At 43.8% G+C, this 12,282-nt stretch overlaps 1 protein-coding gene across 10 annotated transcripts in view; it reads right to left on the minus strand.

Annotated features, from left to right (window-relative positions):
• Positions 1–12,282, minus strand: part of hecw2b (HECT, C2 and WW domain containing E3 ubiquitin protein ligase 2b) — a 38,958-nt gene that overhangs the window by 17,342 nt on the left and 9,334 nt on the right. For all 10 annotated transcript variants that reach the window (XR_005205754.1, XR_005205753.1, XR_005205750.1 and 7 more), the window contains 4 exons: positions 7,277–8,542; positions 2,419–2,526; positions 2,171–2,265; positions 14–89 (listed from right to left, as the gene is read on the minus strand). Coding sequence is in view for 5 of the 10 variants with exons in the window: in XM_037761828.1 (XP_037617756.1) it covers positions 14–89; positions 2,171–2,265; positions 2,419–2,526; positions 7,277–7,679 (682 nt within the window). In the remaining 5 variants the exon portion in view is untranslated. The remainder of the gene's footprint in view (positions 1–13; positions 90–2,170; positions 2,266–2,418; positions 2,527–7,276; positions 8,543–12,282) is intronic.

Consider the following 12,282-nt stretch of genomic DNA (forward strand, 5'->3'; position numbering starts at 1 on the left):
TCGGTGCTCATACCTGATAGAGTGAAGCTGACTAGTTTCCGACAGTGCTCGGTCCCTGATTGGTCCTCCGATTGGCCTTCACTGCCCACCTGATGAGAAAACAACCAGTAGGAGAGCGGTATACGTGAACTGATTTCACTCTTGGAGAAAAGAAACATTGATGAAAAGTTAAAAGGAGGAACATCAGAGAGGGAGAGGAATACAAGTCTGAGAGTTCTAATTCAAGCTGACGGCTTTAAATATTACTGACTCAACTGGAGCAAATGTCTCTTTGCCTCAGTTTGTGCTGCCAAGAGCTCAGTGATGTCCACTTCTCTCCATTCACTCCCCCCCCCACTGACTCTGACTGCGTCCCTGTCATCTCTAAATGTGTTCCCAGCTTTTACCTTAGCCGAGTGGAGCCTAAAATATATTACCCAATCCATTCTGGAAATCAAGGAGAAGCGGTTAAGAAGATTTACTTCTTAAAAACCCCTAATCTGAACTGGTCCCTAACATATGCCTTCATTTAGTCACTATGGTAGTGGAAGTGGAGTTCCTTTTGAGGAATCACACTGAAATAAGACAACAAAAACATTTCTACCTCATAGTAGGACTTAAAGATATCCACAAGGCTTCCTGCACTAACTTTCAGCTGGGCAAGGACACAAGGACAACTCCTGTGACAAGACAACACTTCTGTTTTGCAATAGCCGCAAAGCAGAAGCCATGATGGCGTGCATGGACGGATTGAAGGGGCCTACCGGGCACAGGCCCAGGGGCTCAACGTGTCTGGACCCCCACAAAATGACAACAAAGAGACATAAAGCAACTACAAAGAGACACAACATGACTACAAAGAGACACAAAACAACTACAAAGAGACACAAAATGACTATAAAAAGGGGCAAAACCACCACAAACAAAATATAACTACAAAGAGACACAAAATTAGCACAAAGAGACTCAACATGACTACAAAGAGACACAAAACAACTACAAAAGACACAAAATGACCACAAAGAGACACAAAGCAACTACAAAAAGGGGCAAAACAACCACAGACCAAAATTACTACAAAGAGACACACAATTACCAGAGAGACACAAAATGACCACAAAGAGACATAAAGCAACTACAAAGAGACACAAAATGACCACAAAGAGACATAAAGCAACTACAAAGAGACACAAAATGACCACAAAGAGACACAAAACAACTATAAAAAGAGACTCAATATGACCACAAAGAGACACAAAGCCACTACAAAGAGACTCAACATGACTACAAAGAGATACAAAACAACTACAAAGAGACACAAAATGACTACAAAGAGACACAAAACAAGCACAGACAAAAAATAACTACAAAGAGACACAAAATGACCACAAAGAGACTCAACATGACTACAAAGAGACACAAAATGACCACAAAAGGACACAAAACAGCTACAAAGAGACAAAAATGACTAGAAAAAGACAGAAAATTACCAGAAAGAGACACAAAGCAACTACAAAGAGACTTAATATGACCACATAGAGACACAAAGCCACTACAAAGAGACTCAATATGACTACGAAGAGACACAAAATTACCACAAAGAGACTCAACATGACTACAAAGAGATACAAAATGACCACAAAGAGACTCAATATGACCACAAAGAGACTCAATATGACTATAAAGAGACAAAATGACCACAAAGAGACACAAAACCACAGATAGATGCATAAAGATTACAAAGAGACACAAAACAACAATAAAAAGAGGCTAAACAACTATAAAGTCTGTGTGTCTTGCTCCTATAGGAAAGATAGTGGGGCCTTTTGCATGTCTGTGCCCGGGGTCACATTGTCTTATAATATGCCCAAGCATACTGTTTTTTTCTGACAGTTGTAGATTGAAACATTAGGCAGCGGTAAAAGTCTAAATGGACCATTTTGTCTGTGTAGGCCTTATGTGAATCACTTCAGAATTGATTGATAAGTATGGTCACTGATCACTGGCCTCTGGAGGCCTATCATATGGGAGAATTAAGGACGGTTTCAAAACTGGGAGAAAAGTCAGAGTTAATAAAGATCAGAGGGAAAAAGGACAAAATAAAGGAGTAGAAAAATAAAAATAAGAGAGGATGGTGAAAGATAGGAGGTGGAGGAATGACTGTAGATGGGACACACACACACTAACATACCGGTACTCCAGGGTTCTTGACGGTGATACAAGGTGTCGTTGCTCTTAACGCTCCACTCACACCGTGATAGTATTTGAAGCAGATCTTAGTTTCCGCTGTGGAGAGAATACATACACAAATGATGTCATCATTATAACACCATCAGGGTTATTTTCTCCTCCATATCCACTGAAGATGTCAAGCAACTGACCTTTAGCAAAACATAACTGAAACTAAGACAAACACGGCACCCATGGGGGTCCACTCACGCTCCATGAAGTAGGGTTCCGGCTCCAGTCTCCACACGATCTGTCCTCTCTGGGTGCCATTCACTCCACGATTCTTGGAGTCCCACACGTTGGCCACACACGACTCATCTGTGAAACACCACACACACACAATCACACATTCACAAGCTGTTCCTTTGTGTTTCAATAACACACACTTGGCTCTATACAGACGATTTTGTAAATGAGGCAAGACATTTAGTAAGGTCACAAAGCTATGGATCGACTCACTGAACAAGCCAGCAGCATGTACGAAGACCTCAGCAAGAGATGATTTATGTGAACGGAGTACAGAGAGTTGGTAGTTACTGTTCTCGAGTCAAGATTATGACTCGGGTTTGGTGCCATAATCAGTGTGTTTACCTGTACAACAATCTTCTCTATAGAACTACGATCGGGCCCTACAGGAACCTGCATAGTTTCTGTGCAAGTCTGACCCGAGCCCGAAACACGGCAACACACAAGTAAAGTACAAGTATCTGCATACTATATGAAGTAGGATTACAGTACTTGGATAAGTATTGCCCCACCGTGGCCACCATATGATCCGTGATGCCACTAGGGCTATCCCGAATACCATTTCTTGGCCTTTGAAGCTTCGGTGACAAATATTCAAAAGGTATTCGAAGCTTCGCGGAGCAACGCAGCACTACAGGCCGATACGCTCTAGTGTCCGTCCATTTCCATCTCCCCGTTTCAGTGTCCGGAACCGACAACAAACGGCAACATCCGTCTGAGAATAACTAATAATAATTAACGTTGGATATGAATAATGTTGTGGGATTATTCCTTAATTCATGGGCTATTTTGGGATTTATAAATTATTACTACATACTTAAATTATTTATATATAAAAACAAAGCATTCGAATAGGGATTTGGAGGTCGAATACCATGGCAATGGTCGAAGCTTCGAAGCATTCGGGTCAGCCTTAAATGCCACACTACCACCGAACGTCTTTCTTTCATTTTGTTCTCAGTTTGTATTGTTTGGATCTTTTTGGGGATTTCACAGGAGAGGTAAGGGAGTTGTGTTGTGTCGACAAACCACCACGGAAGTTACTGGTTCCTGAGGGTCATAAACCACATCCCTGTGCCTGTTGAGCCATCAAATATTTATGTGTACGTCCTGTGACAAATGGCCCGTGTCCTAATGGATCAATGCTGATGTCTGTCAGCCACACAGGCACATATACAGTACACCCTTTGCCCTCTGTCACACCAGGTCACCATCAATAAACCCTGAGCCTTTGTTGGTGACAGCAAATACGTATTCCTCACACACACACACACCTGTCTGACCTGGTAACCCTGTGATCATCCAAACCGTATAAACTACTACACACACAAACCCTTTTACACACACAGGTCAGACAGCAGGGTGAGGTTACGGAGCTCAGGCGGCTCCAGCTAGGCTGGAAACAGTGCTTGCCTCTGGGGAGAAAACCCCCAGAATTCCCCTGCATGGGTCAATAGCATCGAAGAGCTGCGGAGAGTTTGGAGGGATGGAGATGGAGAGATCACCTTTCACCGGCTTTCTCTGTCTCAGATAGGGGACTCACTCTCTTTCACACACACACACAACATCGGTCACCTGTGGTTTGAGATGACCTTAGCTTTTGTGAAATGGTGTGCATTTCATTGGCTGCTGAAAGCTGCTCTTTCACACCTGAGCCTGAGAACTGCAGGGCATCACCGAGCCCAGCTGGTAACAGAGACGGGCTCTTATCTCACATTAAGGAAAAACAAAGATTTTTGCATGTGTTATTGTATCATATATATTTTTTCATTTTTGGTTTGTACCGATTTTGACAGAAAAAATAGTATTTTACCTCGATTATATGTCCTCTATACGCATCCACAAGTTGTAGTGTTTCCTGCTGCAAGAAGACATGTTTCAGAGAATTTTAGGGACTGTACGGAAATTATTAGGGGGTCAGAAAAAGGGAAGTTTTTTTTTGTTTGTTTGATTTTTCCTGAGGGGAAAGTAGAATTTTTTCTTACACTGTATTTCTTTTCTTTTTTTTTTAAATGTATTATACAAAATAGTTATATCATGTTTGTTAAAAGGGACTGTATGTAAGTTTTGACACATAAACATTTTATAAATCGTTTTTTTATTGCCAATGTGTAAACAGGTTGTAACCTAACCTAAAAAATGAGACCTTCCGCGACTTTTGATAGACGGCTTTTAATGTGAACAATGCAGGACGTTTTTGCCATTCACTCTCACAAGTGCCTTTACTCTCTTCAACTCTGTTACAGGGCTAACAGTGCGCAACCATAGCTAACGTTCGGTTAGAAATGGAGTCTGCTAAAGCCAACAAACGATCAGCCCCCGGCACAACTCAGACCCAAACACAAACTCCGCGGAAGCACAAAAAAAACAAAGTTATAGCTAGTGAAGTCCGTCTGTGAAACAAGAATGTGACCGACGTCGGGCGAAAACTAGCATCAACATCAGCTGGGCCTTCGAATCATGGAGGGACCTTTTGGTTTTGGATATCAAAACAGACCCCGAGCTGTCAATAATGTTCAGTCTTGTGTATCTCGGGAGTGCGAGCACAAGCGCGAGCAACAGGACGCTGAGTGTCGCTGACTTAACGGCCACATGTGTCGCTGTTAACAAGCTACTTCTGATTCTTACGTATAGCCCCTTTAAGTCCAAGGTGTCATACGAAGTTGCCTATAATTCAAGTTCCGCATCATATAGCCCTTACTGCTTAATTAAGAATCCAGGAACTGAGTGCAAATCGATATAATATTTTTTGATATATCATTTGTTTATTATTATTACATAAATGTAATAGATGTGCGCTATTAAATGTTTAAATCGGGATACACAGTCTTACATTTTTTGTACATATTGGAGGGAAGGTGTTGCAGTTTTTTTCAAGTTAAAGGGAGGCTCCAAAGAAAATAATATGCTGGGGAGAGCCTCGCTTTTTTAAAAAGTGAAACTTGCTTACAGTCCCTTACAGTAAACAGTGTCCTGTTATAATTTAAGCAGCTGAGAATACACTCCCAATGCTAGGAAGTGAATAGTGAAAGAAAATACAATTTGTGATGTCACAAAGTGACGCGAGTATACCGGTATTGACGATAACCGTGACATTTAAAAAAACGAAATATTGATATCATGTTAACAATACAAATATGATAATATCGTGTAAATAATCCAGCGCCTCTTAAATCACGCTTTTGTAGAGTAACGGGTACAGGCTCTCTCTCTCTACACCTCCCTTCACTCGTATTTTGAATGTCATTCATTTGCCAAAAAAAAGAGACAAAACGCACAATAAACAAAGATGAATTTGATAGCATTACTTTTTTTCCTAATTTTCTATACATATCGTGCAGAATTTAGTATTTTTGGAGTATTGTTCTGGGACAGACGGGTCACACTTCACCTCACACCCTCCGTCATTCACCTGTACATCACTCTAGGACAAGAACACTTGAAATATTGTGTATGTGTGCGTGGGAGAAAGAGAGAGGATGTAATACGAGTAGCTCTAAAATGCTACTGATGCTGAGTCAGCATCACTTTTCATCAGGATGACCTACTCCCTTTCTCTCACCATCTCTCTCTTACACACAATCCATTAGCCAGTTAATGTAGCACCAGTGGGGCTGAGGTAGGCTGTAACCCCTATCATATCACTACCCTACAGCAATTTCTATTACACCACCGGACAAACGGGAGACAGGCAGGGAGACAGACAACTGAGAGACAGAGAGATGGGAGGCGGACAAGAATGATGACGATGAGCAAGCGAGAACAGACCGCAATGGAGGCCCGTTTGAGAACAAGCTGTGCACAATTAAAAGCTTACTGGACAGGAAAAAATAAATACCGAGACACTTGCTGTGCTTTATGTCGTGATGCTACAGTAAAATTAATGCTCCGAAAAGGTAGAATTGCTGAGCAACTGTAATATACATCAGACCGGCAATACGTCATGCAGAGCAGGCTCTCATGACCACGCCCCCTTTTGGGGGAAACCAATCCCGTGTCCCTCATAGACGGTAACAGAGGAAACAGAAGATGTCTACAAACTTCTACTTTAAACAAACCGCTGATAGTAATAACGCCATGCTGAAGAGCTGCTGTGTAGTTGGTTGCACCAACAATAAATCCTAAAAAAGATAGAAAGGGGCTTCATGGCTCCAAGCTATAGACCAGACAAGCATGGCTTTATGGCTCCAGGCTATAGACCAGACCAGCATGGCTTTATGGCTCCAGGCTATAGACCAGACCAGCATTGCATCATCTCCGAGGCTGCGCTCCCTTCTGGGGGAAAGAAACTCGCCGTCACAGGAGAGGAAATGATGAAAAGCTGTTTCACACTGACATTAAAGGCTCATACGATACGTGAACATTCACTGTCAGTGTGCTAAATGGCTAAATGATGCTGGTGACAGTGACGTTAACATTGAGTGTGAGGCTGCTGCAGTAATACAGTCACACATTAACGTTATTGCAGCATCAGACTGTCGTCTCCAACTAAATCTCAGTCGATCTACAGAATAGCAACGAGTCAAACAGCTGCTTGCTTTGCTGCTTTTTGCTGCTTGTCAAAGTAAATTCATTAACTTTTGGTTTAGGAAGATTTTTGGGGCAAAATTTTGAAGACAATAACTTAGGAAATTGTGATGGTTGTGTTTCATTATTTTCTAGCATTTTCTAGTCTAAACGATTAGTCGTCAAGGGGTTAAAAATGATCACTAGGTGCAGCCCTTGTTGTGTCGCATGAAAGTCTTCGAAACATAGATGCTGAAGTCCCCCTCCTGAAGCAGACTGTTCCACACTTCAATGGGGGGGAGGTGCGTTTGCTCACCGATGTGGTACAGGCCAATCCAGTCGGTGGCATCCACTTCCTCCTTGATGTCCCAGGAGATGACCAAGTGGCCGTGGCCTAGAGTCAGCTGGTACGTAGACGCCGTGAGTGATGAGCGGCTGTCTGATGTCACCAGGTCCGTGTCGCTGTTGGCCCGCTGGAGCCCAACCCCTGCCGTTTCCGGTTGGCTCCCTGACGACATGGCGGAGGAGGAGGACGCAGAGTCTCCGACTTCGTCTTGCACCGACAGGCTGCGGAGGTTGTCCGGACCGATCGTGTACGGCCGGGAGTGCGGGGTGCGCCGACGCACCGCCAGCAGGTGCTCCCGGGCGCTGCCGTTGGCCGACGACGAGGACGACGGGGACGCGGGAGTGGAGGAGGAGGCGGTGGCAGCCATCGCCATGGTTCCCGCAGAAGAGGAGGAGGCGGAGAAGGAAAAGCGAGGGGGAGAGGAGGGGAGTTGGTGGGGTGGGGGTGGGGGTGGTGGTGGTGGTGGTGGTGGTGGGAGTGGGGCTGAGGATGGTGGTGGTGGTGGTGATGATGATGGTGGGGGGGGGGGGAGGGGGAGGATGGCTGGGGGCGGGGGCGAGGGGGGAGGACGGCTGTTGTGAGAGAGGGGCGAATGGTGGAGGCCAGGTGGGCGAGGGCAAAAAAAGAAAACAAAAAAGAGGGAGGGGGAAGGAAGTTAGGGAGGAAGAAAAGGAAGGAAGGAGACACCTATAGCTTAAAAACCAGACCAAACTGAAGGATGGGAAGATGAAGGGAAGAAAAAACGGAGAAAAGGATGGATGGAGTGATCACGAGAGCGGTGCTGTCCAAAGCAACTTTTCAAAATATGATTTTGGGTTCCTTGATATACATTTCTTTGGCCCTGCTGGCGTTCCATTTGGCAAGGCACTTCAGAGTTCCCAGACTCCACTGGTCATCATTCAAGGTGTTATGAGGCAGTCATTATATCAGTCATGGATATCAGTGTGAATGTTGATTCATCTCTCTTAACACCCCAGGACGCCTGTCCATTCTGACAAACACGGAAGTGTCAACAGGCAGAAGCAACGTCTTGCTCTAGGGCACTACAGTCATTTGTCAATCATCCCGGGTACCCCGTTATGACATAGGGAAGCGGTGGAGGTGGGAGAGAGGCGGAGAGATGAGGAATTAAGGATGAGAGGCGATCCGGAAATCCTACTGCTGGTCTGTCCAGGGAGGAGGGGGTGATGACGGGGCGTCTCCAGGGAGGAGAGGGGTAGAGGGAGGTTTGAAGACCTATAGGAGAGAGAAAGAGAGAGAGAAATGTGATAAGGGAAAGAGGAGGACAAGGGGGACAAAAAGAGGGATGATGGTCAGTATTTTGTGGTAATACGTCACTTAATAAAAACTGAAACATAATTGTACTGTAACGATATATAACAGACGGGAGACACTGTAGCTGCTTTATTCAACAGCTTCCTGTTTAGTCCCTCTCACGATATCTTCCCCTCATGCCTACACACACATAACGTTCCTACGTGTTCCTACGTATCAGTACAAATGAGAACGTGTGCTCCAGCTGCTGGGCGATGCTCGGTATTTCCTCAACTTGATCTCAACCTTGCCACCGGGTCACAAACTTTCTCTATTAACAGCTAAACAGTACACTACAAGATGATTCTGAAAATCATCAACATGTATAAGAAAACAGTTCCTATATGCAAACGTTACTAGTGTGAGGACAACCCGTTCTCAAGAGGCAGGACCTCTTGGCGTCAAGATCGTGGTTTGGGTTAAAATAAGTACGTTTGTTATGTACGTACTTCGGCACGCTTCCAGTTTCGGAGAAGCAGACAGGAGTACCGGCACAGAAGCTAAGCAATGCACTGCTGTGGACGCCACGTTAGTTCAGATCAGAAAGTCACACAAACAAACTAACCGAACGGTAGACCAGCAACTACCGTGTTCTGAGAGGTAAAAATGACCCAATGTTCCCATCCACAGCCGCTTTATCTCGCCATCAGACAGCCCTTTCCCACAAGGAACTGACGCGGTTATATCGCCCTCTACAAAGCCTCCAGATTCCATTGACAAAAACTGTAATTTTAACTTCACAGAACACGGAGGTATACATACAAACCCACTTTAAAAAATTCCAAACTAACCCTTTCAGTTAGTTCCAAACTTAGCACAGCTAATATTGACTCACCTAAGGCGAGCTTTAACATTATTCATAACCTTACTTTGGTAACCTACATCACTGCTTTTTTCTAACGGCTGAGCAGGCGGTTCCATTTGAAAACCCTGGAAAATAAAGATTAGCTTTAAGTACATTACGAACAAGTTAAGCACATAAGTAAGTTTAAGTTTGGATAACTTTGGTATTTTTCAACCTGGGCAACCTATTTTACCATGTTTTAGTGGGGAGATAGGTCCAGTATTGAGGTAGAACGCTGCAGTCGGCAGCCGCTAAACAAGCTGTGATATAATCCTTTGGGGCAACCTGGTACTGTCAGTTTACGTCCACTAAAAGTGTTTGTTCTTGCCACTGACAGGCTCAGACTGTTAATAGTGTCTGACAACATTATAGAAAGGACCTTACAGAGGAATGAGAGCGAGCTGGTGAGGGAGGCTTGTGTGCTCTTGATGGTCTGGGATGTGCATTTTTCAACTCCCTGCTCTAGCCATAGTATCAATCACTTTGATACTACCTACAATAACTTTAAACACAAAAGGTAGACCTTAATGTCAACCACACAATGAGTTCGTAAAGATGTCTCCACACCGCTACATCAGAGGCTAACAGGTTCATTTCCTCTTCCTGAAGGGATGCAAATAAATCCATGTCCAGTCGACCTTTAAAAATGCGTGCACACACACACACACCTTACATTCTCTCTCTCACACACACACACACCCTTTGGTTGCCATAGTGAGAGGTGACTACGCCAAACCGTGTCTCCGCTTCCGCACCGGTCCCGTCAGACCTACCGATCAGCCGTCACTCCCCTCCTTCCTCTCCTCTCCTTTTCCTTCCATTAAAAGAATGAATGGACGTGCACTCTCACACACACACACACCCACACACACGCACACAAGCATACCATCCCCCTATGCTTCTGAATTAGCTGTGCAATGTGCTGCTGATAGAGAGCTAGAGGGAGAGAGAGAGAGGTATACAGGAAAAACTGCAGGGAAAGAGAGAGTGCATGTAGGGGAGATCGACCCAAATAAATGATTGATGATGATTTAGGAAGAGGAGGAAGAGAAAATAGACATCGGGGTGCATTATTGAAGATTTTAAATGCCCAAATGTCTTGACTTGAACCTGCATAACTGACTTTTTTGGCCACTTGGGGGCAGAGCAACAAGCTATAAACACAACACACACTGACTTAGCATTGGAATACTGATTTGAAGGTCGATTACCATGGCAACGGTCAAAGCTTCTAAGCATTTGGGTCAGCCCCTACTACCATGACAGCCAGCTCAACAGCTTTTTCAAGTCACTCATGTTAGTTAGGATATTCATGATTATCCCGGTAAAGAAATTCACCGTGATCAACTTATTGTGAGTTTTTTTTTTTTTTTTGCGGTCCGCGCTAAAATCCTATATCATCCCATTCCTAGTCATCATATCATTATCATCATCAACATGAATAGAGAAATATATAAAACTCATCCCCTCACAATTTAAGCATGCCTATACATGTTGATTGGCATCCAACAATTAAAAGTCAAAAGTTAGTTGAAGAAGAAGCAGTGCGACGCATCATTTTATTTTGAAATATGATACCTACATTATTTCCTGTCAGAATCACGATGCAGTTTACTTACTTTCCCAAAATAAATTCCAAGCTTTTTACTGTGGATCATCCTCTAAATTCATTCGGTTTTTACACCAGCAAAACCCACAATGATGCAAGAGATGCAACAATAAACCACTAACTAAACCAGACTCTCACACACACACACACACACACATTCACGCCCACACATCTGGACAGATTTATAAATAGCTCAGGGGAGAGGCCAGTGCTGAGCATGGTGTGCCGCTGGCAGAGTTTAAAGCCACTTGTGCCCAAAGAGCTGCCACACACACACACTGAATCACATACAAGTACAAACTGTTAAAATGATGCTGAATGTCTGTATGCTTTGTACTAACAACACCCATTCACTCTCTCCTTCTCAGAAAACACTGCAAAAACTCTTTCACACTCCATCCTGAGGGTCAAACTAAAACCCTGCTGCACAAAAACACATGCACACCGCTGCCTCTTGTCTTTATAAAACTAATCAGAAACACACACACACACACACACACGTGAAGCTCTCGGGAGGTACGTGTCCTTGATCCAGCAGCAGGATTAAAAACAGAGAATGGGAGAGATTTACTGTTGACAGAATGCCTTCTCTAATCCGCTGCTTTACCACACGGCTTCAATCCGCAGCTGGAGCCCTGGCTGCCTCTGCAGCTAAGTGTTTTTTTTCCCGAAATATACACCTGAGCTTGTATTCAGTTAAGTTATGCGAGTTGTACTGGGTCACCTGATTTCTGTCTTTTGAATAAAGCTGGGTTTCCACCAAAAGTTCCTTGGACTTTTTTTAGTCCCTAGAACTACTTTTAAGGAACTTAAAAGGTTCCACTGTTGTCTGCGTTTTCACCGCGGCCTAAAGACCCGCGAAGATTAGGCAAACTAGTCCGCTCACGTATGAAAAAGCAACAGCCGTTTAACGAGTTTCTGTTCGTGACTACACAACAAGGAAGACATCGTTATTTGTGCGACACTGCAAAAGATATGAATCAAACACATGACAGAATACTAGGATGACCCGATAACATCTCACTTTGGTAATAACATTTGCATGTTGCCCCAGTCGCTGAGCTATGCCAGTAACTTTAATCTTAATAATTCAAATTAGCACTGAATGAATATGAATCACTGATACCTGGGATCAGTTGGACATGTGGTGTTGCGATAGACGAATGCACTTTGGTTCCACATTAGTTTGACATAACACAACTGATGCAA

Source organism: Sebastes umbrosus, chromosome 24, assembly GCF_015220745.1.
Source record: "Sebastes umbrosus isolate fSebUmb1 chromosome 24, fSebUmb1.pri, whole genome shotgun sequence".
Lineage (NCBI taxonomy): Eukaryota > Metazoa > Chordata > Actinopteri > Perciformes > Sebastidae > Sebastes > Sebastes umbrosus.